The sequence below is a fragment of the Benincasa hispida genome, chromosome 11, assembly GCF_009727055.1.
Source record: "Benincasa hispida cultivar B227 chromosome 11, ASM972705v1, whole genome shotgun sequence".
NCBI classification, from domain to species: Eukaryota; Viridiplantae; Streptophyta; class Magnoliopsida; order Cucurbitales; family Cucurbitaceae; genus Benincasa; species Benincasa hispida.
Genome location: NC_052359.1, coordinates 37,661,972 through 37,685,666, shown reverse-complemented (window position 1 = coordinate 37,685,666; position 23,695 = coordinate 37,661,972). Strand labels below are relative to the sequence as shown.

Below are 23,695 nucleotides of genomic sequence, written 5' to 3'. Positions count from 1 at the left end.
CCGGGGGAGATCAATCAATTGGTAATGAAGAGGGTTATCGAATATATTTAATTTATAAAATTTAATAGCATTTCTCATGCACAACTAAACACGATCATTTTTTATTCGCAAACCTTTTATTCTCAGGCATCCTATTCTTCGGCAACAGTGGCACCTTAAACCAAACCACTCCTAAATGATATGTCAAATTGTGAATGGAAAAATATCGATAATACTAAAATTTTCCATCTATTAGAACCTTAAACCAAGCAATCATTTATTTTAAATCTTTGTTCATTTTGGCCCTTTAACTTTTAAAAAAGTAATCCTTTTGTTCTTTTAAAAATATAAATGAAAGAGCCAAAATGATTACTTTTTAAAAATACAAATATCAAAAGTATATTATCGAAGTAGTACTTAAATCACCAATATATCTAATACATCCCCTTTAATTACATAGTAAAAGGAGAAATACTTAGGGGGCATTTAGCGCGTAAGTTTGGAATCTAGCCTGGGGATCAGGCTGAGAGGTTTAGGTAACCTAGGTTTAAGAAAACTATGTTTGGAGTGCAAGTTTTGAAAGTCTGGGTTTTAGAAGCATATATTTGGAGTGCCGACTTAAATAGCCTGAGAATGAATTGCAGATTTATAAATATTTAGTTTGTGAAATATTTTCTTGTATTTAATCACCGGTTAGATTTTAGATTAATTTAAACTTGTCATCTTAATTATTTTAATATAGTTAAGTTTAAAATAGGAAAATTATTTTAAAATGGTAAAATTGTTGAAAATATTTACAAGAGCAAAATTTTAGAACTAACAATTATAGACGCTGATTGAAGGGTTTTAGAAATCTATCATTGATAGTTCTAAAATTTTACTATATTTTGTAAATATGTTGATTTATTTTTCTATATTGAAAATAACCCTTTAAAATCAACTAAAAAATTTAGAAGAATATTTTTTTAAAAAAAATAAATGATCAATTTGTTTACCTAATTTAAAATTGAAATAAACTAGTATTTTAATATTAAATCAATGATTGAAAAACTATACTTTCTTTTCTTATTAAATTACATTTGAGATGGTGCCGAAGTTGGTCGGCGGCATTCGTGGGAGGTGGCTGCCAAAGTTGGCTTGCGGCAGTCGTTGGAGGATGGTAGCTAAAGTTGGCCCGAGGCAGTCCTAGGAGGGAGGCGGCTGGAGTTGGCTGCGGTGGTCACCAAAAGTGGTGTTCGGAGGTTGACGACGTACTTCCTAGATTAAGTGAAAATAATAATAATAATAACAATAACCTATGGGTTTGAAAAGTAGATGTGGAAACCAAGTATGTCCCAAACAAGGATTGGGCTTAGGATGCGTAACTCATTCAATCCCAACCCTTGAAACAAATACCCCTTAGGTGCAATTATGCAACATCTATCATAATTTGTCATGTGTCAATTTTTTTTTTTTCTAATGGAAGTAAGATGCATAATACAAGTATTACTCGAGTAAAAAAGAACTAAAAAATATTCTTTAGAAAAAACAAAAAAAATTCACGTGGAAAATATTAACGAAATAACTGAGTGAGATGTTCAAAGATATGTACCATAGAAGATGCACGGAGTATTTTAAATATTTAATTCACTTGAATGCTCCACCATGTCCCTTGCATTGCATGATTTTCCTTGCTCTGCTCATACCTCTGTAAGCCCACTTCCCCCCACTCTCTCTCTCTCTCACTTCTTCTGTACTTTGAGTTTGTTTGTGGGGTTTTGATGATCAACATATTAACTCCACACCCATGGCTGTTTTCTTCTCACCACTGCTAAATATCACCATTTTTCTCCACTCTTTCTTTTTATGCTTTTGTACTAAGTTCAATCTTCGATCTCCTCTCACTTCTAGACTTATAAATGAGTATAGAAAAGAAATTATATTTTATTCATGTTCTCAACCCAGCTCTCACTTCTGGGTTTGGAAATTAGTACAAGTCTAACGAGTAATCATCAATATTAATCGAGAGAATGAAGGGATGTTTTATTCATATTCTTAACGCATCTCTCACTTTTGGGCTTGACAATTAGTACGAGTCTAACAAGTTATCATCCATATTAATCAAGAAAGAATGATGTTTCATTTATATTCTTTAACGCATCTCTCATTTCTAAGCTTGGGAATTAGTACGAGTCTAACGAGTAATCATCCATATTATCACGGATGTTTTATTCATATTCTTTAATGCATCTCTCACTTCTAGGCTTAGCAATTAGGATGAGTCTAACGAGTAATCATCGATATTAATCGAGAAGGAATGATCTTCTTTTGTTCATACCTGTTTGATACTTTCCCCTGCTTTGTTTCTTGCTTCAATTTCACAGATTAAAGCCCAAAGACTGTTTTTAGTTAACTTCCACATGATTCCCATGGTTCTACAATTTCTCGTCTTAAAAATTAGTACTTTGGAAGTGTACACATTACCCTAATGTGCTTCTGTTATGGCTCTCTGTTTTTCTTTTAGACTTCCATAAAGTTTGAGCCTTTTTGTTTCTCTGTGTCTTCAATTGGAAGTATTTGGCCATGGTGGTTGGCCTCTCATTAATGGTCTGCAAGTTGGTAGCTGTCTTAATAACTCTGTACCATGCATTGTAAACTTTACGCTTGTAATTAATTCTTTTTTTGAGAAACCTTTTGTTTGGTTTTTTTTTTTTTTTTTCCCTTTCTATTGAAAGTTTCAATGGAGTTGGAGTCAATGGTGGGACATTTTTGACATTTGAACTTTTGAAAACCTTTTATATAGCTTTGAGACAGTTTTTCTTGCGTATCATTAATAAAACAATGCAACAGGTTTTCCAGCAATCAAAAATGAAGAGGTTTTCTGTCAAGAGTAGAGGAAGGAAGGGAAGGTAAAGACGGGAAACCGTCCGTCGAGCCGGTTTATCGAAATGTTCTTGCAGAAAATGACTTTCCTTCTCCATATGAGGATTCGAGCACAAACTTGGGATCTTTTCAGGTTATATCAGTTTCATGTCCATGTTATGTTTGATATTCAAATGATTGTGTGAAATGAATGGTTTGATGTTATTGCAAGGCTGATGTAGAACATCTTGTGTAACTTTAGAATGTTAGATTTTTTTCTTTGTTCGAAATTGCTGAGATAATGAATCATAGAAATTGGTTTCTTGATGTTTTGCAGTGTTTCAGCTAAAAAGTATGCTGAAAGGAGAATGCTCGGATGGCGAAAAATTCGTCGAAGGGAAGGTGAATTGGATTCTCATTAATCATTATCTATAATGAAAGTTGAAAAAAAGATATAAATGTTCAATGAACTTGAATGGTTTTGGTGATTGACTGACATTATGTGGATTCAATTCGGATTTCTTTCTTTTTTGGTATCCAGCCAGGACCTTATATATGGAAAACTTACAAAGAAGTTTTGGTGATGTTCTCAACATTGGTTCTGCACTACGAGCAATTGGCGCCGAACCGGTAAGCATACTCCTGCAATTTCATGATTTTCTCATATGATATGGAGCATATCATTGCAACAACTTTGAAACTAAAGAAACAGCAATGTTGCATGACAGGGGTCACGTAATCGGGATTTACGGGGCGAAACTTCCTCAGTGGATAATTGCAATGGAGGTTCAACTGAAACACTTCAATTTTGTGCTGAATATTCCATAAGCTTTAAAAGTTACTTGTAGTTGTTTCATTGTATCAGTTAACAAATGCTCTAAATGTTTTGTGTAGGCTGCAATGCCCACAGTTTGATTGTTACCTCTCTATGATACTCTTGGTAAAATACTTCTATGATTTCACTCTTTTAGAAGCTTTAATTTGATGCATTTTATCGAGTCACAGTTTAATTAGTTCTCATTGATGGAAATACATTCATTTTAATACAGAGTTGCATCATATTAAATATCAGTTAGCTTCCTGATTGATATTGAATTCTCTTTTCAGCTCTTTGAAAGTAAAAACTTCAAGTTGAGCTTCTTGTTTGATTCTTAAACTAATGTGAAAGGGCAATGAATTGCAGGACATGGAGCTGTTAATTTCATTATAGATTCATGCAGAGATCGATATCGTTTTCGTCCAAGATAAAGAAGGCAAAAGAAGTAAGAGTTGTTGTCTTGTTAATATAATATGCCTTCACATCTCAATCTAAAACAAAAAAAGAGGCACTTACTAGATATGGTTGAAATTCTATGCTCATTTTGCAGCTATTAAATTCTGAAAGTGCAATTCCTGAGAGGCTGAAAGGTGAGAATGATGAAATAAGAAGGTTTTCTATGGCAATAATTGAACCAATTGAACCAATTTATCGAGTTTGATTCCGTTTTTGCAGTTGTTATCTGCTTTACTTCACTCAAGGAGGAAGAAAAGATCTCAGCAGCAGGCAATGGGCTGAAACCATACTCATGGGATGAGTTCCTTCGCATGGTCCGTTTTAAATCTAAACAAGTCTTTTTATCGTCCTCCTTTATACGCTGGAGTTGACACGTGAATCTATTTGAATCAGGGAAAAGAAAATCCATTTGAGGTCACTCCTCCGCGACCTCTCAACATTTGCACGATTATGTACACAAGTGGAACAAGTGGAACTCCAAAAGGGGTCGTGTTGACACAAGAAACCCTCACAATGTTTATTAGAGGAGTTGATATCTATATGGAGCAGTTTGAAGACAAGGTAAATAAGTCCCCTTATTAAACAATAGAGGGTTATTGCTAGCTTACATTTTCTTTAACTTTCAAGGTCTTTTGCTTTTGTTTATGACATGTTATTCTTCTTGTCAACAGATGACAGAGGATGATGTGTATCTATCATTCCTGCCTCTAGCTCATATCCTCGACCGTACGGTCGAGGAATATTTCTTTCGTAAAGGCGCATCTGTTGGCTACTACCATGGGGTATTGTATTCTTCATGGCATTTTCTAGCATTTCCTTTTGAACCAGATCCTTCAGATGTTTGATTTGCTTATGTTCTTTGAAGACCAAATGACTTGAAACGTCTTTTAGACCTTTGAGAATCAGAAAGGCTCATTCTCATTTCTCATTCCTTTTATGAAGGATCTTAATGCAATAAAAGATGATCTAATGGAGTTAAAGCCGACACTTTTAGTAGGTGTCCCTCGAGTCTTTGAAAGGATTCACGAAGGCACGAAAACATTGCTCATTATCTGTAATTTCGTTAGGATCCATAACCTTGTTAACAAGGCTAAATTAACAAATCTGTATTTCAGGAATCAAACAAGCTGTACAAGTACTCAATCCAGTGAGAAGGAAGGCTTTTGATTTGCTCTACAAATAGTAAGTCAATTTTTATCCTTTTCGTACTTGTAGTTGCTTCTTTCCTTCGTGACACTTATAAGCTCAAAGATAAATAATATGTATGCTGAACTTGCAGCAAGCTTTTATGGATGAATAGCGGATACAAACAGAAAGATGCATCCCCTTTGGCAGATTTCTTGGCATTCAGGAAGGTTGAATCTTACCCCCAATTAGATTACACACTCACGATTTCGAGTTCCTTGGCACTTCGGCACTTTAAGGGCCCGTTTAGATTGACTTAAGAAAAAAGTGTTTCAAAAAACTCATTCTTATTTAAACATTTTCTATCAAAACTGTTTTGCTTGCCAAACACTCCAATTTTTTCTAAAATGATTTATTTTTTAAATTAAACACTTGAAAATGTATTCCAAACACACTCTAAGTGCCTGTTCGAAATGACTTTCTAAGTTTTAAAAAAATACTTTTTTGCACGTATAGTCTGTTTAGATTGACTTTCTAAGTGCTTAAAAATAGGGTTGGCAAAATTCCCCACGGGGCCCGCCCAATCCCCAATTTGACTGGGGATGAGGTCAAATCGGAAAATTTTTTCGGGGACGGCCGACCCCGACCCCAATTTGATATATTTATATTTTTAATATTTTATAACTATATATTTATAATATATAAAATAACTTATTTATATGTATGTTTATAGTGTATAGACTTTGTTGTGGAGCCCAATATTAAATATCTGAATTCTAAATCTAAGCCCAAAAGTCAAGCCCAAATTTTAATCAAATTTTAAATTAAAAAAATGGGGAATCCTCGTGGAGAATTAGTAGGGGAATCCCCGGGGGGAAACGGGGAATGGGCCCCGTGGGGACCCTGTTTCTCCGACGGGGATGGGGGAGAATCTTCCCCACAGGGCTAAGGACGAGGGACGCCCCCCGCCCCACCCCAACCCCATTGCCAACCCTACTTAAAAACACTTTTTTCTTAGAAAGTCAATCCAAACAAATCCTTAAAGACATATGTTTGTGCACTTAAAAAGTCATTCCAAACAGATTTTGAACTTCAAAACATACATATCCATCACTACTCTCCTAATTAGATTATGTACTCTCGATTTCGAGTTCCCTTGGCACTCTAAGTGTCTGTATGGAATGATTTTCTAAGATCTTTGGGGAACTTAAGTTTGTTTGGATTGATTTTCTAAGTGCTTGCATTTAGAAATTCGATCTAAACATGCTGTTAAAAACATACGTTTGTGTACTTAAAATGAGTTCAACGTACATGCCCATCACTAACTTGATTATCACCTAACATTAAACTTGTATCAACTCAGGTGAAAGCAAGATTAGGCGGTCGCCTTCGACTGATAATATCTGGGGGTGCAGCCTTGAGCACAGAAGTGGAAGAGTTTCTGAGGGTCACATGTTGTGCCTTTTTTATCCAAGGCTATGGTAAAGAAAACTCTATCTACACAAAAACAATAGGTTTAGTTTTACTGAGCTAACTTTAAGCACATTCCAAGCTTTAAAAATTCTCAATCCTTCGACGCAATATGCTGAACAAGTTTCCTCCTCGTCGCCGTTGCTAATGATTGACATTGCAATGAAAGCATATTGATTAAAACTAGTTCAAACACTATAAACAGCAATGATATGGTAAAATTTAGGTTTGACTGAAACTTGTGGACCAACAACTATCGGCTTTCCTGATGAGATGTGTATGCTCGGAACCGTTGGTGGCGTTATGCTATTCAATGAGCTTCGCTTGGAGGAGGTTCCAGAGATGGGTTACAATCCACTCGGGGATCGTCCATGTGGCGAAATATGTGTGAGAGGAAAGACTGTTTTTACTGAATACTACAAAAACCCTGAACTAACCAAAGAGGCAATAAAGGATGGTTGGTTTCATACAGGTGCTCCATCACTTCCCTCTCTTGTTCTTGTCTGAAAATTCATTCCTATTTGACTTGGTTCTTCCATTTCCTTCTTTTACTACATTAGGAGACATAGGAGAAATCTTTCCCAATGGAGTTGTGAAGATCATTGACAGGAAGAAAAATCTCATAAAACTATCCCAAGGAGAATACATAGCATTGGAATACTTGGAAAATGTTTATTCGGTTACCCCAATCGTTGAGGATGTAAGTTTCGAATCGTCTTCCTTTTGAGTTTCTTTCTGAAACTAACTTCATAATATTGGTGACTTGAGTTTCTTTGATTTACTCTTTCCAAAGATATGGATCTATGGGAACAGCTTCAAATCAATGCTGGTTGCAGTGGTGGTTCTACATGAGGAAAACACCAAGAAATGGGCAAATTCAAATGGTTTTTTGTGTTCTTTCTCTGAGCTTTGTCCTCTTGAACAGCTCAGACATTATGTTCTCTCTGAGCTCACTTCCACAGCTGAAAGAAACAAGGTATTACATTTTCTTAAACAACCCAAACCTCGGCTCTACTTCGGTGTTGAAGTTCTATGAAACCGCTAGATCCTATTTCCTTTTTTCATTTCATAAAAAAATAAGTATTGATTGTTTTTGTTAGAATGTTTTGAATCTATTATTTGGCGTTCCAAATGACCAAGCAGAGGGTCTCAAGTATCTGGGGACAATGTCCCTGAAACCTAAGTTATATTCGTATTTATGTTATCTAGTTATTTACAATTTTGGCTCTAAGGTTTAGGAGAGAACAATATATAAATTCTCTAATTCTATCGGCGCCTCTAAACCGGTAGTAAGATATTTTTCTCTCTAATAAAAAATTGTTCTCTCCCTTTGTACGTGAATGTAGCTAACACAATGTCAGTGAACCACGTAATCTCTATGTCGGTTCTTTATTGTTTACGTTTTTCTGTTTATTTGTTTATTGTCGATTTCTTAACAGCTTGAACTCAATGTCTTCTATTGATATCAGTTGAAACGTTTCGAATACATCAAAGGAGTTGTGTTGGAATTGCACCCATTCGACATAGAAAAGGATCTGGTGACAGCAACTTTGAAGAAGAAAAGAAACAATTTACTCAAACACTTTGAGGTTGGTTGGAAAACTCTTGTTTTTTATTGATTGAATTCTCCAAGACTAAGGTCAATGAAAAGCTCCCTTCTGTTATAGGTGCAAATCAATGCAGAGTATAAAAACTTGGAGGCAAAGATTTGATAAAGTTGAAGCTCAGTAGCTGATTTTTCTGAACTGAAATGCATTCAATCAAAACCATTTTGTTGAAGTTACAAAGAAGCAGTTTTTTTTTTTTTTTTCTTTTTCTCTTCTTGCAAATAAAGGACAATATGGATTCAGTGTTACATGAAAGTATAGTAGTTGATTGATGCTCAAACTTCACTATATTGAAGGGTTACAAAATAAAGTTAGTTTTCTCTGCTCATTTTCTGAAAAATTAAACTAATGTCTAGCAGAAAGTTCGTGCACGAAAATTGGACATCAGCTAAAGTGTCCAAGGGTCATCTAGAGAGTCTAGGTTTGCGAGACATGTATATTGTATAATTTAGGACAAATGCTATGTGTAATGGATATATGGATGTCCTTGTTTATTGTATTCGTATACCATTCCCGTTCTTTCCTCCTACCAAGTGTTTTAGAATCTAGGGCTTTTGTGTTCCACAGATCGATTTTTCATATTAAAGCATAAAGTTACTTTGTAAAAGTGAAACAAAAGCAAAGGCCAAAAGATAAATCTGGCTAATTAATTTAACCAAGTTATTGTTAATTTACTCAATATAAAGACGAGGCTCTTTGGGCCTATCGAAATGTTTATCCAATTTTGCAAACCAACATTCATAATGCAGAACACCCACCATTTCTCTGATTTTTCTTTTCAAAATTGAAAAATAAATACACGATTTGGCTCTCATACCAATTAATTCATGAGTTGTAAGGAGGGACTTATGTCACCACAAACAGAGACTAAAGCAAAGTACTTTTAGTTTTAGTTCATTTTGGTCCATAAACTTTTAGAACATTCATTTCAATTCCTACACTTTAGAAAATGTTCATTTTGTTCCTTAGTACTTCTAACTTTGGTTCATTTTGGTCCTTATACATTTAAAAAGTGATTATTTTGGTCCTGCTTTTTCATTTTTAAAGAATCAAAATGGTCACTCTTTGAAAGTTCAATGACCAAAATGAACCAAAGTTGAAAGTACAAAGATCAAAATTAACATTTTGAAAGTAGAGAGAGATCAAAATGAACAAAAATTGAAAAGTACAGGGATGAAACATTTTAAAGATAGAAGGATCAAAATGAACCAAAACTGGCATAGTGTTCATACTATCGACCCCGAGGTTTGAGGTTCGATTCCCCCACCCCACATTTTAATTACAATACCTTTAAAAAGAAAATAAACCAAAACCAAAAGTATAAGGATCGAAGTAGTATTTAAACCTATAATTAAATATAGAACCAAGATTAAAATGTCTCAATTATACGAAAACGTTAGTGAAAATATTGATAAAATGTAGATGTCAATGGATATATCTAGAAAAGTTACAAAAACAAAAAAAACTCAAAAATATACATTTAAATTAATATATGATATAATAAAAATGTTAGATTCACTCATTACGTCATTATCGAATATATGAATATGTAGAAATATCAATTGACATGCGGAATGAAATTTCATAATAAAGGGCTTAGAAGCCCGATTGGTTGTCTTTATGAGAGTAGTCGAGATGAGTTTGATAACTTTTATCAATCTGTTACAGTTACGAATAGAGGTTTTTCCTCCACAACTTAGAGCTTCATCATTTTACTTTACATTTAATTCTCTCTATATTTGTTTGCTTTTAAAGTGTTTTAAATCTTGAAAATGTATCAGCAGAGTTCACTTGATATAGTGTTTATATAATCAACTTCGAAGTCACATATTCGATTGCTCCACCTTACAACTATAAATTTGAAATATGGGCTCATCCGGTAAGGTCTTTTTTTTTTTTTTTTTTTTTGTTCCTTATAGTTTCTTGTTAACTTATTTTTCGTTGCTTATTCCATCTTTTTTTAGGATTAGAATATAAATATGTTTACTAATTGTTTCTATTTATTAATTTTTAAAAGAGCAAAAAAAACTATTTCACATTTATTGCTTTTTACTTGAAATTAAATTTAGTATATAATATGCATTAAAATAAACAGAAGTGTCTCCAAAAAAACAAACATAAGATAATGATAACAAGTTTACAGTACGTAATGCAATTTAAATTCCAAAGCAAAATTGAAAACAATATTAATAAAAGAATAAAATTTAAAAAAAAAAAAAAAAAAAAAAGAGAGAGAGAGAGAGAGAGAGATTTTTTTCTCCACTAACCGATGACAACTAAAGTAATTTTTTATTAACACGACAATATTTTTCGGAGTCTTTTTAATATTAAAAAAATATTTTAAAAAGATATGGTACCTTTGAAACTTTTTGCTATAAAATGTAAATATTTTTTAGATTTTTTTATTTATAAGAATTTTCCTATTTTTCGTTGAAATAATATGCAAATTGATATCGAGATGTTGACAAAAATAAACTAACAAGGACAGAAAATTTTAATAATAAATTTCTAAACTTATTTAGAAAGGTAAAAATTCTTTTCTAATTTAAGTATTTTTATAAATTTCTCAATATATATATTATATATATATATATATAATATCCCAATGACTAAAAATCTAAATTAAAGACAGGCTGAACTTTTTTCCCCCTGAAAATGGTAATTTTTTATTATATTAAAAAAAAGTCTGAAAATGGTAACTGAAGTCTTATGAAATGAAAGTTAATTAGAGGCACACCACACACAATATCTGATATCTGATATTTGATGACATTGGGATTGCATAACAGTGTAATAAAAAATATCTAATTAATTAGATATTTCTTATATTTTTCCAACACTAAAATCTAAAAAAGATTTTGTGTGACCACGGGGTCGGAGATGTACTTCTCGTACCCATACCTGTCTTCTTGGGGATTTATAATCCGCATCCCCACCCCATTCCTCATTTTGGAGAGTCGGAGTCGAGGAATCTCCATTCAAGAATCATATCCTACGAGAAAGTTCCCCATTTATATTTTTATATTCAATTATTTTTTATTTAAATAAATTAAGAGTTGGTATTTATATTCAAATTTTAAACATTTTATATAACAAAGTAATATTATTATTATTTTATTTTATTAATTAATAACTAAAAAACATTTTAGATTTAATAAAAAGTTTAAGATAATTATATTATGAAATAAATTCAAAAAAAAAAGTTAAAACAAATTAAAAAAATAATACAGTAGCTAAGTTCCTATTTTTTATATATATTAAAATTATTAAAAAAATATATATTTGGAGCAGGATTGGGGTCGGGGACGGGGCGGAGATATTATTCCGTCTCCAATCGGGGACCAATTTTTAGTCCCTCGTTTGACCCCATCCCTAATCAAATTGAGGATTCGTCGCCCTAATCGAGGCGGGAACCCACAGAGATTTTTGACAACCTTTGGTCATTGTAATATTTTTGGTCGATAATGACACAATTGTTTTTAAATATAATAAAATGAACCAAAATATTTACAAATATACTAAAATGTCATAATCAAACAATGTCATTTTGCTATATTATTTTCAACGATATTTCATTTAAATCAATTGTCCCAATCAAAATATGAAAATACTTGAGTTTTAAAAAGTGAAAAGGTTTTATTTTGGACCTAAATTTTAAGTTAACTATACAATTATCTTTTAAGTATTAATATCCATTTATTGGGAAATAATGTTGAAGTATGATTCACTTTTTGAGTGTTCAAGAATATAGTTTTAAGTTAAAGATACTATTTTGATTCTCATACTATTAAGTTTATTCAATTTTAGTCTCTATATTTTTAAAATATCTTAATTTAATTCTTCAAAATTAATTTTTATCAAACTTGATTGAATAGTAATAATAATTTTCATGCAAGAAAATAAAATGTAAAATTATATTAAAAGAAATTAGAACATTTAGAAAGGTAGTGTTCATATTATAAACTCAAATCATTTTTTAATTAAAATATGTATTATATAATATATTATGAATTATATAATATTACAAAATAATGATTATATAAAAAAAATTAACATAAAATATGTCTATAAATTAATTAATAATAGTTTATATTCAAATAAATATTTAGTTGATAACTCCAACTAGTTTTACCAAAGCGAATATAGCTCGACGATAATATAGATATAGTTTTAATCCTCCCATCTCCTATTGTACTTTAAAAAAAAATACAACTAATTCTATAGTCTAAAAAAAATAATATCAAACACATTTTAAATTGCTTAAACTATAATTCAATTTATGAATTTACTATCAAACACATCTAAAAACATGAAATATTTGTAGGTTACCTACCAGCCATGTTCAATGTTCTTCCTCAGTCTGTTTTTTTTAAAAAAAATAAATTATGAGTACCTTTTTTCCCTTTTTTTAATGGAAAAACTACTTGTTCTTGCCTTTTAATTGGATTCAAGTATGTTGCGAGTCTAGACACCTTTTTATTTTTCTCATGAACCAGCTTACACGCCCCTCCCTCGACTAATCTAATGAAACAATTCATCTGAAATAATGCCAATTTGATTATAGGAAAAAAAAAAAAAAAGTAAAATATGGATCAATAATATGCGAACTCTCTGTACATGAAGTGCCTAGCAAAAGACCATTGGAGGAAGGTAGAGACCTTTGCGTATTTACAGATACCAACACGATCTGAAGCCTTAAATCAAATTATATGGTATGAAAATTTCAGTCTAAAGGAGATGGCGATGATTTACCAGATTATTGACACTAAACTTTAGTGGTTCTTCAACTCTTCCACCGACCTCGCTTCTCGTATGGCATCAGGGTCAGAAGTTTGCTTTCCTGCAAAACTGCATCAGAACAATGGATTTAAGATGAATGGCACACAATAATAAAGCGATTATGACAACGAACAGTGGAAAGATTGAGCTACGCTGACTTGAGAATGTGGGATTGAGGTTCGTTAACATCGGGGGAAGATTGAAACGAATGTTGAACAATCAAGCCTGCACTTCCACCGACGGAAGGGGCAGGAGAATCCGACATCAATACCATTGTGCTACCTTTAGCACTCATTCCTGCAAGGCATTTTTTAAAAAATGAGCATAAATAATGCTTCATAACTATCCTCCTTTACTCACAATGTCAATTTGAGAGCTTATTGATAAGGTTTTTACTATCAGTGCACTGTTTCTAATAGCCATGGCAGTATCAAAATGTGGGGAAAAGTATAAATTTCACTATCCCATACCTTGAAAGATGATGACTACAAAGAAAAGCAGCGTGATAAATAAGGCAGGTAAGCTGCTGTTGAATGAAGATGCTTTCTCAGCTTTCATCTTCTTCAAAGCTTTTATTCTCTCAACTGTGGCACGCTTTTTCACGGCTAACTCAGTCATCTCTTTAACAAAGATCCTGTCAGCAGCATCCAACGATGGACCCCTCGGAGGTCGTGGTGGCTTGTGAACTTTTCCAATCTTCCCTTTCACGTTCTTCTTCTCTGCAAAAGCCCCAAATTCTCTCCTCTTTTCTCCATCTGAACTGTCCATCGACAACTCCACATTCTCATCGACACCAAGCTTAACAAGCTTGGTGGAATTACTACTGGAAGCAAAGCTACCAATTCGACTTATAGATCCATCAGAACTCAGAAACCCACTCCGAAGCCTGTTAAAAGTTTTTCTAGCATGTCTTTTTGATGTTGAGTCAGTTTCACTGCTCAAATCATCTTCGCTGGTATTACCACCACCTTCAAGATCTATTTCAAACTCTCTATCTTTTGTAGCCATACAATCTAAACCACCCATCTAAAGAGGTTTTACTTTCCATTTCAGCACAGAGCAATCATTCTACCAGGATCCTGAATCAAAAGGGCCTTCTTTTCTTCTCATCTTCTTAACACTCTGGAGAACCCTTTTATAGAAGAAAAAATAAACCCAAAACAACTTTACATCAGATTTTTATACAGCTCAAATTGTAACCATAAACTTTGAGCATTTTGTTCATTCCATTTATTCTTTAAACTTTACAAAGTTTCTATAACATCCTTGTCCTCCCATGCCATAACAACATTCAAGAATGTTCTTATGACATGCCCATTATCCATTAGTCACTTACACACACAAACTTAATTAAATTCCATTGACAGTATTAACCACAATGCCTAAATCTGAAGTTAAATAAGGCCACGAAAGAGGTCATGCAATAACTTCATGAACTAAATCTTGATATTTTGGCTTCTCAACTTTTCTAAAATTTCGTATGATATGTGCTTATGTGCACAAATGAAGAGAAGAAATTGAATCAAATAAACGCCCCCCACTTCCCCCCAACTAACAACAACCCTTTTTCAGTTCTATTCCACAAATGACAAATGAAAAGCAGAAATTGAATCAAATAACGACTGAAGGTCTTTTCTTCATCTGATTTCATTCAAACAAAACAACAGAGCATACAATGAAAACACCATACTCATTAAAATGAAGATAAACTTGCAGTAACAGGAAAAGGGTAGGGGATTCGACAGTTTTTTTCGATTATCATTGTTATTTTACCCTCACGGGAGAGAGAATAACTCACCGACAAACAGTAAATCAATAAGAAGAAGCCATTTCCGCCATTTTCAAGCTAGATTCCATGAAGAGATCGAACAACAAAGCTGAGAAGGAGATTTGGGGAACAAAAACAAATAAAAACAGAGGGAACGAGTGACTTGGAGAACGAAAACGATGAAAGAGAGAGAACCCAGATCGTGAAATGAGAAAAAAAAATTGAGACAGAATCGAAATGGAAAGAAAATTTCAGATCTGAAATCGTGAGGTGCGGCGCTTAAAGAGCATTTGTACATTCTAAAAATAGTTCATTTCGTCGTATTTCCAATTATTGAATAACAAAAAACATTATGAAGGCTTCTCTTCATCTAACAATGATTCGTATAAATAAATATCTAATCAATTCGAGAAGGGAAATACTTACTATTTCTTGAAAGCGTGAGCTAGAGCTTTGTTGAATGTTTTTTCTTTTTTTTTTTTCTTTTTTTGACAAAATTGCAATATATATATGTGTGTCCAAAAATTGAAATATTACCCTAACCTAAGTCATATGCTCTCTTTCTCTATACACACCAAAAAAATAACTTTTTAACTTTAAAAAAAATGAATTATCACACACCTAAAAGTTTTTTCCTAAAACGCATGCAGTCATTGAGTTATATAGCAATGTTTGGATCTCACTTTTCATTTCAGGTCACTAGCACACCATTTTTAGTCTTAACTTTCGTCAAACATTTTAATGAATTTCTAATTTAAGAGTGTTGTGATATCGTGACTTTAAAAATAAAATAAAATAAAAATAGATTACCATTAAAATAAATAAAAAGTTCTAGGGTTTTCTTTCCTATGAAGTTTAATCTTTTTTCTAATTAATTAATTAAGATTAAACTTAGGTTTTAAGATGAACATCATCTTGAACTTACATATCTCAAAGAAATGAACTTTCGAACTTAAGACAATAGCACGTACTTTTTTTCTCTTTTTTTGTTAGGTTAAAATTGACAAAAACAATGACATTTCTAAATTCGAGAAACGTGGGAGTAAAATTTTAAACGGTTATTTTATCCACTAATGTAGAGATTGATTTATGATTATATAAAGATAAGACAAAAGAATGAAATGTGTTTATAATAATGTCAATCATTTGCTTTGAAAAAGGTAACCACGTCGCATTATAATAAAAACAGTGTCCTTACTATATGTATTAGTGGGTCCCTTGACTTTGGTTGTTATGGGAGTCAGCTATACAAAACCTTCTTTGTATGTGATTAATAATAACAATATATGAAAAAGTAATCCTAAAGTTTGAAACATTATTCAAAATAGCATTGGCTATGGTGAAATTTGATCAATACCATTCAAGGACCTCAAACCAAAACCACTTCGAAATTCCAATGTTTTTCTTTTTTTCTTCAAAACTTTGCAAATAGCGGGTAGAAGTACAAGATGTGATAGCTAAGACTCTCTTTAGTAACTATTTGACTTTTTATTTTTGTGTTTGAAAGTTAAACTTATTTAGTCCACATTTCTTATAATAATTTGCATCTTTTTTAAGTACAATTGTTGAATTCTTAATCAAATTTTAAAAACAAAAACTTTTAAAAAAATTTTTGTTCTAAAAAATTAACTTGTTTTTTAAAACCATAGATGAAAAGTAGATAATAAAGAAAGAAAATTAGAGATAAAATAATATTTATAGACTTAATTTTCAAAAATAAAATAATTATCAGACGAAACCTAAAATGTTGTTATTTTCTTCCTCAATTTGACATTTTACGATATATTTAAGAAAATCTGACTGTTGTCAGAAAAAGGAACAATGTAAGAGGAATAAATTCCACAATAGAGAGTGGGAACGCAAACTCACATTAAAAAAATTCTATAAATTTACTATTTCTCAATGTATTTCCTTAGACAAAACTCTGCAAGTATTTTTCAACTTTGAAGGGCAATCAAGCTTGTATTTGAATTGAAATGAACCCAAGAATCCTTTAGATATGATACAAAGTAGACATTCTATGATCAATAAAAAACAATAAAGTTCGACTTTAACGTGGCAATGATGAGTTCAATCATACACAATTTGACCTCATGGAATAAGAATAAAACACATGGATCTTTCAATAATAGAAATACCTTTCTAAGTTTTCCAAAGTAAGGTATCGTCCTAGGATACCATTTCCTAGTACTATGATCAAGTGAATGCTCCAAAATGTTAATGTCATTTCTCCCCACTTCCTTGCTTTTTCTTTTATAAAGGGAAATATAATAATCAGACACACCCAGAAAAGAATTCAATATCTCTAGTCGTAAACATCTAAATTGAACAAATCAAATTGAGGCTCATCCTTGACCACCAAATGGAGAAGCTCAACAAAACCCATTATTATTCTTAACTACAAGACGCTTAACAAATTATCATTCAGAGAGGACTTTACCCAAACTTCTAGTACACCAACATTCCTCACTATGCGAATAAGTTACAATGTTCAAAGTTTAATCACTGCAAATTTTATTTTATTTTTTTGGGTTAAAATATCATTTTAATCCCACTGTTGATGATGATCGTTTAAAAAACTTTTTGTTACCTGTTAACATTTTTACTAACTATAAATTTTAAAAGATATTCACATATTATATACTCTTGCATGAAAATTATTATTATTGTTTAATCAATTTCAGTAAAAGCTAACTTTTGATGGACTGTGTTTAGGATTTATTAGAAGTATGGGATCTCAAATTAGACAATTGAAAATACAGATACTAGAATTGAACAAATTTCAAAGAGACCAAAATGATATTTTAACCTAATATTTTCCACTAGCTTCAACTAGCATCTTAATCAATGTCCTGTAAACCAAATGCTTCAACTTACACCTACTTCCTACTTTTCAAGAAGCATTTCTTCAAATTAATCAGCTCTGAGGAAATAAAAATTCAACGTCGTAAAATAGTCATATTTCTAAAGATTAAAAACTAAGCAAAACCTATAACTTTCTATGGCATTCCTATTCCATACGAATAAGAAAGCCATAATAAGACAATACGTAACATTAAAGACAGGAAGATTCCCCCTTCTACTAGAGCAAAATCCATTCATTTCCCAGCCAAAAACACATGAATCACAAAACCTTGGGCATGAACCATACCTATAGTTTCCTGGGTTATGATTGTGGGATTCTGGGAAAGAGTTTACAGTTTCAGAGAAGTATATTAACATAATCAGTAAATGTCAGTCATTACCGATTTATAATCATATCAACTAGTAAAATATCCAACGCTTCCGAGTCCAGATAGTCGTAATAACCAGTTAGTGAACTTAATAACCGGTCAACTATCCTAAGCTTCCATGACACTGGATGACTGTTTAAATATGGTCATAGAAAGAAAAGTTTGCCATGGTATCAATTTATAACTAATTCAAAATCTCAACCGTTCATGAGAACTTCATCTGACTAATAAATCCAAGATGACATTCCATGCTGCTCTTTACAACAAGTTCCGAACCAGCTGAACTATCCAAGCTTAACTATAAAAACAACTGGAAGTAGGCTACTACGAATGCTAATCGGTCCAAGACCATAAGATACATACTTACCTTTCATTAGACGTTCCTCCATGCATTATGCCTACCCAAGATGGATCTGAATCCTGAAAATTTTGGAATGAAATTAAAGCTATTGCTGGCTAAGCGGTCATTTGCTGTAAATTAAAATTTCAAATGGAACGCCAAAATAACCTTCTAATGGACATGGGGTCGGAGTAATTATGAAATTGGGAATGGAGATTATGTATTGCGAATCATACAGCCAAACCAAAAAGATGAAGATGACTAAAATCCTTTCAATTTGGCTGAAGGGTTAGACTACTTACCAACTTACTTCCTGGTTAAACAAATTAGTATCTTTTGAAAGCATTCTCGTAATCATCACGCCTCTGACGTTGAAACTCCCCAAAATTACCATGAGGTCTTGAAGGATAATTCTCCATATGATTTTGATACTTGCTCCTTGAGTCGAGGGCTGCTAAATTAGCCCCTTCATAATGGGAATTGACTGAGCCACCTTCATATTCCGAATAGTTATGCTGCTTATAACCAGCAAAACCTGAAGCGGCCATTTGCTGGTGCACTTGTTGCTGACGTCTTTGGGCATCAAGTTGAAGAAACTCATCCCACTGCTTTGCATGTGTGCCCCTCACATGAGTCAATTTCTTCGTGTAGCTCTCTCTCATCTCCCTTATAGTCTTTTTATAGAACAATAAGTAAAAAGCACAAACTTGGTATCAAAATAACGAAGAGTAGGAATTTCATCGTGTAAAGAGATCCAAATGGAAGGAAAATCTCAACATAGAAAATGGAAATATACACCAGGTGCCGTTTGATGAATGATTCAATTGAAAGGAGATCCATACCTCACGGTGTTTATAATTTTCTTCATCTTCTTCTTTATCTCGAATCTTTCCAAGTTCAATTGCTTCCCTTTTATACTCCATCTCCAATTCTTCAAGAGATTGGGGAAAAGCTGGATACTCAAACTGACGACTAGATTGCAAATCAGATCCTCTTCTCTCATTATCCCATCCTTCAGTTCTACCATATGCACTCTTGTTCTGATAACTATCATATGAACTGAGCGAGCCACCAGAATAAGGCGGATGAGCTGGAGACTTTGAGTGGCTTGAACGACCTCTAACTCTGTCATTGCCATAAGCTTCAAAATAGATGAAGAGGCAATGTTAATAATAGATTAACGCTAGTATATGTTGTGGTCAAATTCAACATGATCATCGTAAAATCATACGAAGAAACCATAGGAGGAAAAACAACCCGGGTGCCCGTTCATAAATTTATTTTGTTTTGAAGACAATCTGACCAATTCAGATCCTATCACTGAAAATTACTTCAGAGTCGCATATATAAGCTTGAACAGAAGAACTTACCTTGTGCTGCAAACAAATATAAGCAACAAATAACATTATTAAGAAGACAGACAAAATATTTATAAAAGGATGGAGAAACAAAGATAACTACAAGCTACAACATAGAATTACCAGCTTTCTATTGATGCCGTAAACATATCCTATGCTTTTCCTACCTTGAACCGAGCTCCTTGAATATTTCTGCAGATCATCACGAACGCGGTTTTCGACAACCTTCTCCTGTCTGCTAAACCTAGGTTGAAATTGTGAAGAATTTGTAGGACCAGAATGTGATCTATGAACATCAGAACGTTGTGATCTTGAACCAACAGGGCTTCGATCAGGTGACCTGGATCTACTCATATGAGAACTAGAAGAACCCTTTTGATCGCCTTCCTCCTTAATTAGTTTGTGGACAGCATCCACTCCCTTCACCAAAATTAACCTGTCCTTGCCACTGACAATTATGAATTTTTCATCCATCTTGATCTTACAACCAACATCCTTTTCAATTTTCTGTACAACTCTATCAGTGAAAATTGCTCTCACATGTTTATCCCTGGCTGGTACCCTTTCAAAAAAATCTTGAGACTTACGATTTGATCCCAAGGTTGAGGGGCATCCCTATGAATAAACAAAAATTGGAAAGTAGCATTAGTTAAAATAGTGATAATCCGCTTGAATTCTACTTTTATGTGAAGAAAGAGTTATGATTTTAAAGCAAATAAATAAGTTTCAGTAGGTCTACTTCTTGTAAGAAAACTATCCTTCTATAAAAACCATTCATAAAGCACCAAATAATCCCATTGTATGCACCACACACGTGTAATATGTGTGTGCATGAGAGAGATAACTTTCAATTACTACACAATGCTCGTGGAGGTTTTATTGTATATCGTAAATACTCCCCACCTCCCCCTTTTCTCTCTCATCCTTGCTCCCTATTAATTGGATTCTGTATGCATGTAAGTATGAATTTGATGGAAAACCATGCTTCAGTGAAGATAATGCTTCTATGCCTAATCATTACAGATACTCTACCAACAATTAGAGACATTCTAACCAGTCATCCAGTGAAAATGTTTGATAACCTTTTTTCTTTTTGAAGACACGTCATTGACGTGAAATTGTGAATATAAAAAGTACCTTGGCTTCCACTATTGACTCCCAATTAGTTTTTTTTCTTTCTTTCTTTTTCCTTCCCTATTTTTTTTAGCAAAGTTTTTTTTTCTTTTTTTCTTTTTTTTTTTTTTTTTTTTTTTTTTTTTTTTTTTTTTTTTTTTTTTTTTTTTTTTTTTAATTGAGCTTTTTGCAATTTTGCACTTACAGCCTCAATAGAATGGGATATCAAGTGGGATAAAAGTGCTAACTTAGATCAGGTGCAGTTTAAAAACCATGAGACTACTTGGGGCCTCCATAGTTGTGAATCAGCTATGTCCTGCATTCTACCTCAAGATAAGGTAAAGGTTTGTTTGGTGAATAACATGGCAGTCGTATAATCACATTTATGAGAGTTCATATGTTAGTTAAGTATCAGCTAGGAAGAAATGGAAAAACACCCGGTAGGAGAACAAAACAAACTGCCTGATACACGTGACATTATACAACAGAACTCGTATCTCTCTAGCTGTGAAAAATTTATATGCAATAACTTCACGAGACCAATCAAAATTTTACAAACCCATAATACCTGAGTGAAATGGCCTGATTCACCACATATTTTGCAAATCATTTCTTCCTCTTTTCTCTTCTTCCAATTCCTCTCTGTAGCTTTTGACTTGGCCTCCCAAACCTTGGCTTCTCGGCTGGTAAAATCGGTTGGCACAGCATTGGGATCACGAGGTTCAACCTCCTCATCAGAACCAGCATGAGACCTTTTATTTGTATTCGTCTTCTCTTGTGAAACGACAGTAGTCGATCGTGGGGGGCCTGTGTACTCCTTGTAGAGTTCACTAAAGTCATCATCTGCATCCACGTCTGGTGAATTTGCCATCACAAGAAGAGCAAATTCAGTTGAGTTTCTGCATTTCATCACCACAAACCACCACTAATCAATGTCCAGCAAATTAGCAACCGGCAAGTTAGGCGTATCACAGAAAGAGAGAAATGCCCATTTCAGACTAAAAGTTCCTTGAATTGGAAAAAGAACAAAATAAAATTAAACATCTTGTATTAGACGGGGATGAAGCAAATGTTTGATGTAATTACGTGCCATAATCAAGGAAGTGACATTCATAACCCTCAGTTGTATTAGATGCACATAAAAGCTAACAGTATCGTTTTTAGAGAGAAGGAAATAAACCAGGAGAAGAAAAAACCCATTGGGTGTCCCATCATCCAGTTACCCATATCCTAATTCTAACATTCAGGTTTAGATATAAGGTTAAGTTAACTCTTAAGAATAATTACTTGGGAAATGTTTTCATTTCCACTAGCAACCCAAACTTCCGACGCCACAGCTCTACTTTAACCGGCAGAAGGCGAAAGAGAGAGAGTGTGTGGCGTACATCGTCGCCGGAGTAAAACATTGCACACTTGAATTAGGAAAAAAATCAAAACAAAGACGAAATGTCGCAGCATCAAATATCAACACATACAGTCAACTACCACGAATAATGAACTTGTGATTGAGGCAAAATCGAAAACATACAAAGAACAACGCGGGGACGAAAAGAAAGGTTTGTAGGAGAGGGATAAAGAGACTAATAGAGATCAGAACGAAATAATACCAGGGCAACAAAGAAGGAGGAGAGGTGAAGAGCAGAATCAATTGATGAGGAATTGTTACTGAGAGGAAAAGATATTCGGGCAAAAGCTGGAGGAGGAGAGGAAATCAGAAGAGGGAAAGAGAAACGGAGAAGAGAAACGGAGAAGAGAAAAGCGAAAGGAAGCGATATACCTCAAGAACGGAATGTAGAAGCTGACGATAGAAGAGGAAGAACGAAGTTTAAGATGAAATAAACAAGGGGAAATGATAAATACCTTTTCGCCGGAGTGAAGAAGCTGCCGGAGGCGGAGGCTGCTGCCGGAGGAGAGGTAGAAGGTCTTGAGCTTTATGGCTCGAACTGCCGCGGAATAAAACCAGAGAGTCCGATAGGGTTTGAACGGTTAGATGGTACTAGATAAATTACCTATATGCCCCTGTGAATTAGGGTATTGACATTTGACTCCACCCACAAGAAGGGTGTGAAATGAGTATTTGTTTGTTAGAGCTAGAACATAAGGAAGACTTTTTAGAAATCACCCTATGCTACAAGAAAAGGAATATCCCTCGAGTGCAAAGAATTTAACCATTGATGAACATCAAGAAACCACGCGACTTTAACTTTTTATCTAAGTTACGATGAGCTAAATAATGACTTGTATCACTGACCTTCTAAAGGATATGTTTGAACACAGTCTCGAAGAAAACTAGATAAGCTTGAGAATATTGTCAATAATAATACAGACCTCATTAATTACTTATATTACCTAGTTTATTATGTTGATAATAGTATTAACAATCCAATAAAACTATGTGTTGAATCTCCATCTTTAGACCAGACAAAAACCCCTGATAAACAGCAATAGCTTCGGAAGGAACTCTTATTCAAGAGTACCTACGAGCAAAAGCAGATCTTTCCAATTCATTATGACAGAATTACCACATATACGTTTAAACATACTAAAATACATTCATAATGCTAAAGAGATCGAGAGATCATACCAGTTGAAGACTTCTTCTACGAGCAGAAGTAGATCATACCATTTCAGAGCCCTCAGTATTCTTGGAGTGAGAATCCAAAGTGTGGGCTTTGTTCGGATTTGGTAGAGGGAGGAGGAAGAGAAATCGTATACAACAATCAAGCAAGTGGGAGATGAGCTTGTCTATCATATAAACAAGATGCTTGATCGTTTAGGTGAAGTATACGATCATGTAGGAAAAAGGTAA

The 23,695-nt window shown here is 33.4% G+C and overlaps 3 protein-coding genes across 5 annotated transcripts; 1 reads left to right on the top strand and 2 right to left on the bottom strand.

The window, feature by feature from the left end:
* The first annotated feature begins 2,811 nt into the window (after positions 1–2,811).
* Positions 2,812–8,805, top strand: LOC120089740 (long chain acyl-CoA synthetase 1-like). The gene is given in 25 exon segments (XM_039047117.1): positions 2,812–2,847; positions 2,849–2,956; positions 2,958–2,974; positions 3,158–3,203; positions 3,205–3,222; positions 3,362–3,395; positions 3,398–3,456; positions 3,556–3,605; positions 3,713–3,736; positions 3,738–3,760; positions 4,004–4,032; positions 4,034–4,099; positions 4,188–4,227; positions 4,313–4,407; positions 4,487–4,654; positions 4,765–4,875; positions 5,036–5,123; positions 5,209–5,275; positions 5,373–5,448; positions 6,582–6,699; positions 6,915–7,160; positions 7,249–7,388; positions 7,482–7,664; positions 8,158–8,277; positions 8,356–8,805. Coding segments are annotated over 25 exon segments (1,992 nt in total). The 5' UTR covers positions 2,812–2,826; the 3' UTR covers positions 8,401–8,805.
* Positions 8,806–11,021: 2,216 nt separating this feature from the next.
* LOC120089897 lies at positions 11,022–15,327 on the bottom strand. Of its 2 annotated transcripts, none has more exons than XM_039047332.1 (5): positions 14,873–15,197; positions 13,545–14,206; positions 13,233–13,371; positions 13,048–13,143; positions 11,022–11,287 (listed from the first exon to the last, which is right to left on the bottom strand). In XM_039047332.1, exons 2-4 carry the CDS (start codon positions 14,098–14,100, stop codon positions 13,068–13,070), a joined length of 771 nt encoding a protein of 256 aa, XP_038903260.1. In that variant the 5' UTR covers positions 14,101–14,206; positions 14,873–15,197; the 3' UTR covers positions 11,022–11,287; positions 13,048–13,067. The 2 variants fall into 2 exon arrangements, with proteins under 2 accessions (XP_038903260.1, XP_038903261.1); XM_039047333.1 differs by lacking the exon at positions 11,022–11,287 and adding an exon at positions 15,269–15,327 and having other exon boundaries at positions 12,862–13,143; positions 14,873–14,951.
* Positions 15,328–17,922: 2,595 nt separating this feature from the next.
* Positions 17,923–22,902, bottom strand: LOC120091471. Of its 2 annotated transcripts, XM_039049510.1 has the most exons (7): positions 22,747–22,902; positions 21,455–21,785; positions 19,941–20,388; positions 19,786–19,791; positions 19,258–19,556; positions 18,718–19,089; positions 17,923–18,495 (listed from the first exon to the last, which is right to left on the bottom strand). In XM_039049510.1, the coding sequence occupies exons 2-6, from the start codon at positions 21,755–21,757 to the stop codon at positions 18,742–18,744; spliced, it is 1,404 nt and encodes a 467-aa protein (XP_038905438.1). In that variant the 5' UTR covers positions 21,758–21,785; positions 22,747–22,902; the 3' UTR covers positions 17,923–18,495; positions 18,718–18,741. The 2 variants fall into 2 exon arrangements, with proteins under 2 accessions (XP_038905438.1, XP_038905439.1); XM_039049511.1 differs by lacking the exon at positions 19,786–19,791.
* Between the last annotated feature and the right edge of the window lie 793 nt (positions 22,903–23,695).

Coding starts and splice junctions, on each gene's coding strand:
- LOC120091471 (XM_039049510.1), bottom strand. CDS start 21,757: ATGGCAAATTCACCAGACGTGGATGCAGATGATGACTTTAGTGAACTC. Junction 20,389..21,454: donor AATCAGGCCATTTCACTCAG/GTATTATGGGTT, acceptor GTTTATTCATAG/GGATGCCCCTCAACCTTGGG. Junction 19,090..19,257: donor AAAATTATAAACACCGTGAG/GTATGGATCTCC, acceptor TTCTATAAAAAG/ACTATAAGGGAGATGAGAGA.
- LOC120089897 (XM_039047333.1), bottom strand. CDS start 14,100: ATGGGTGGTTTAGATTGTATGGCTACAAAAGATAGAGAGTTTGAAATA. Junction 13,372..13,544: donor TGTAGTCATCATCTTTCAAG/GTATGGGATAGT, acceptor AATGCCTTGCAG/GAATGAGTGCTAAAGGTAGC. Junction 13,144..13,232: donor CCTCAATCCCACATTCTCAA/GTCAGCGTAGCT, acceptor GTTCTGATGCAG/TTTTGCAGGAAAGCAAACTT.